This window comes from Orycteropus afer, unplaced genomic scaffold (genome assembly GCF_000298275.1).
Source record: "Orycteropus afer afer isolate SDZICR_OR568_19922 unplaced genomic scaffold, OryAfe1.0 scaffold00393, whole genome shotgun sequence".
Classification (NCBI taxonomy): domain Eukaryota; kingdom Metazoa; phylum Chordata; class Mammalia; order Tubulidentata; family Orycteropodidae; genus Orycteropus; species Orycteropus afer.
In genome coordinates, this window is record NW_006921980.1 from 2,950,114 (window position 1) to 2,952,044 (window position 1,931).

General features: G+C 41.6%; 1 protein-coding gene across 1 annotated transcript; it reads right to left on the bottom strand.

Annotated features, from left to right (window-relative positions):
• Positions 1 to 635: 635 nt before the first annotated feature.
• LOC103207773 (putative olfactory receptor 2W6) lies at positions 636 to 1,565 on the bottom strand. Its single transcript, XM_007953441.1, has one exon. The coding sequence runs from the start codon at positions 1,563 to 1,565 to the stop codon at positions 636 to 638; it is 930 nt and encodes a 309-aa protein (XP_007951632.1).
• Positions 1,566 to 1,931: the final 366 nt, after the last annotated feature.

Sequence of the window (1,931 nt, forward strand, 5' to 3'; positions counted from 1 at the left end):
TCCTTTCAGCTAGGAATTCACAGTCTCTCACAGGTGTAACTGCAGCCCTCCATAAACTACCTCTCTACCTCTCTTCTCAGGAAACCCCCTATGTCTGATTATGCCTCTTGTCTCTTTGAAGCACTGAAAACAGGCCCTTAAATCCAGCAGAATGAGATCAATTCAGGTCAGCTTCCCTGGGCCTTCGTGATTCAGCCATCCTCTGCCTCTGCACCCTCCTTTTCTTGTTCTCATTGTACTCTCCTCCACTATAGACATCTTGACTGACTGACCAACCTCCATACACATGAGCCTTTCACATTCTCTGCTTTGGCCAGCTTGAGAAACTGAATTCATCATTTGGGGCTTATGGGACACACTATCCACTTGACAGAACTTTCCCAAACAGTCATATGAAAGATTACATCTTTTGATGAGAGCAAAAATGTGAATGAATTTCTGTATTATATAATTTTTATAAGACTACAGTCACCAGTGTTGATAACAATAATTCTACATTTAGCTTGCAGTTGGTGCTGGCTTCATTTGTTTTCCAATCAGTATGGGCTGAAATCTGAAAAGAAAAACTATCCTTCCTGTCATTAATCCACTGTCCAAATAAATTCTATGACCCAAATTCCAGAAATCATATTCTCTTACACTAAATCTTTCCAGATCACTTTTCTTATTGCCCTCTTTACATCTTTGTTCCTTAGGGTATAGACTAATGGGTTCAGAGTGGGAGCAACAATGGTATACACTAGGGCCAGGATCTTTCCCTGATTCCGAGAATAGTTATTCTTAGGCTGAAGATACATGAACATAATGGTTCCATAGAACAGCGAGACCACCATCAAATGGGAGGCACATGTCTCAAAGGCCTTCTGTCGTCCTTCAGCAGAGTTCATTCTCACCACAGTCCTGGCAATGCAGGCATAAGAAGTAGGGATGATGCAGACTGGAATGGCAAGAATGATCAGGCGTGCAATAAACATTTTTGATTCAGTTGGACCAGTGTCCACACAAGACAGCTTGATAATGACAAGGACTTCACAAAGGAAATGATCCACATGGTGGTGGCCACACAGAGGCAAAACAATGGCTAGTGATGACTGAAGGAGAGAGTTGGCAAATCCAGAGAGCCAAGAAGTAGCTGCCAGAAGGTGGCAAATCTGTTGGTGCATGATTGTAGCATAGCGCAAGGGCCACAAGACAGCAATGTAGCGGTCAACAGCCATGACAGCAAGAAGCACACATTCCGTGGAGCCAAGAGCCAAGGCCACTGAATATTGAACCATGCAACCTACATAGCTGATTGTCTTGTGACCACTCCAGATGTTCACCAGCATCTGAGGGACAATGCAGGTGGTGAAACAGATGTCCAGAAATGACAGGTTTCGGAGGAAGAAATACATGGGAGTGTGGAGTCGGCTGTCCAGGAGGGAGACCAAGATGATAGCCATGTTGCCTGTGATTGTCATGATGTAGAAACCAGAGACAAACAAAGAAAGGATGAACTCAGCCTTTGGATATTCTGAGAAGCCCACTAAAATGAAGTCTTTCCATGAGCTGTCATTTATTTCCATGTCTGTTTATTTCATATCACTAGAAATAGAATCAAGTGTTATCTGTATATTACCAAAATAAGGAAAAGGTTAGTCTACTTTTTTATAAAGTCACTATTGTTTCATAAGTTTTGCAAACAAATCCAAACAATAGGAACTCAAATTTTCTGGTTTATAAAATGATTTAAATATAAATCCTATGTCATGAAGAATGTAGAAATTAAGTGGGAGTAATTTTTAAATATTTTTATAGTCTATCTATCTATCTATCTATCTATCTAGGAGCTCTGGTAGTGTAGTGCCTAAGGCACTTGACTGCTAACCACAAGGCTGGCGGTTCAAATCCACCAGCCACTCCTTGGAAGGAAGGTTGGGCAATCTACTTCC

Bases quoted from the DNA above. Each gene is read 5' to 3' on its own strand.
- LOC103207773 (XM_007953441.1), bottom strand. From the start codon at position 1,565: ATGGAAATAAATGACAGCTCATGGAAAGACTTCATTTTAGTGGGCTTC.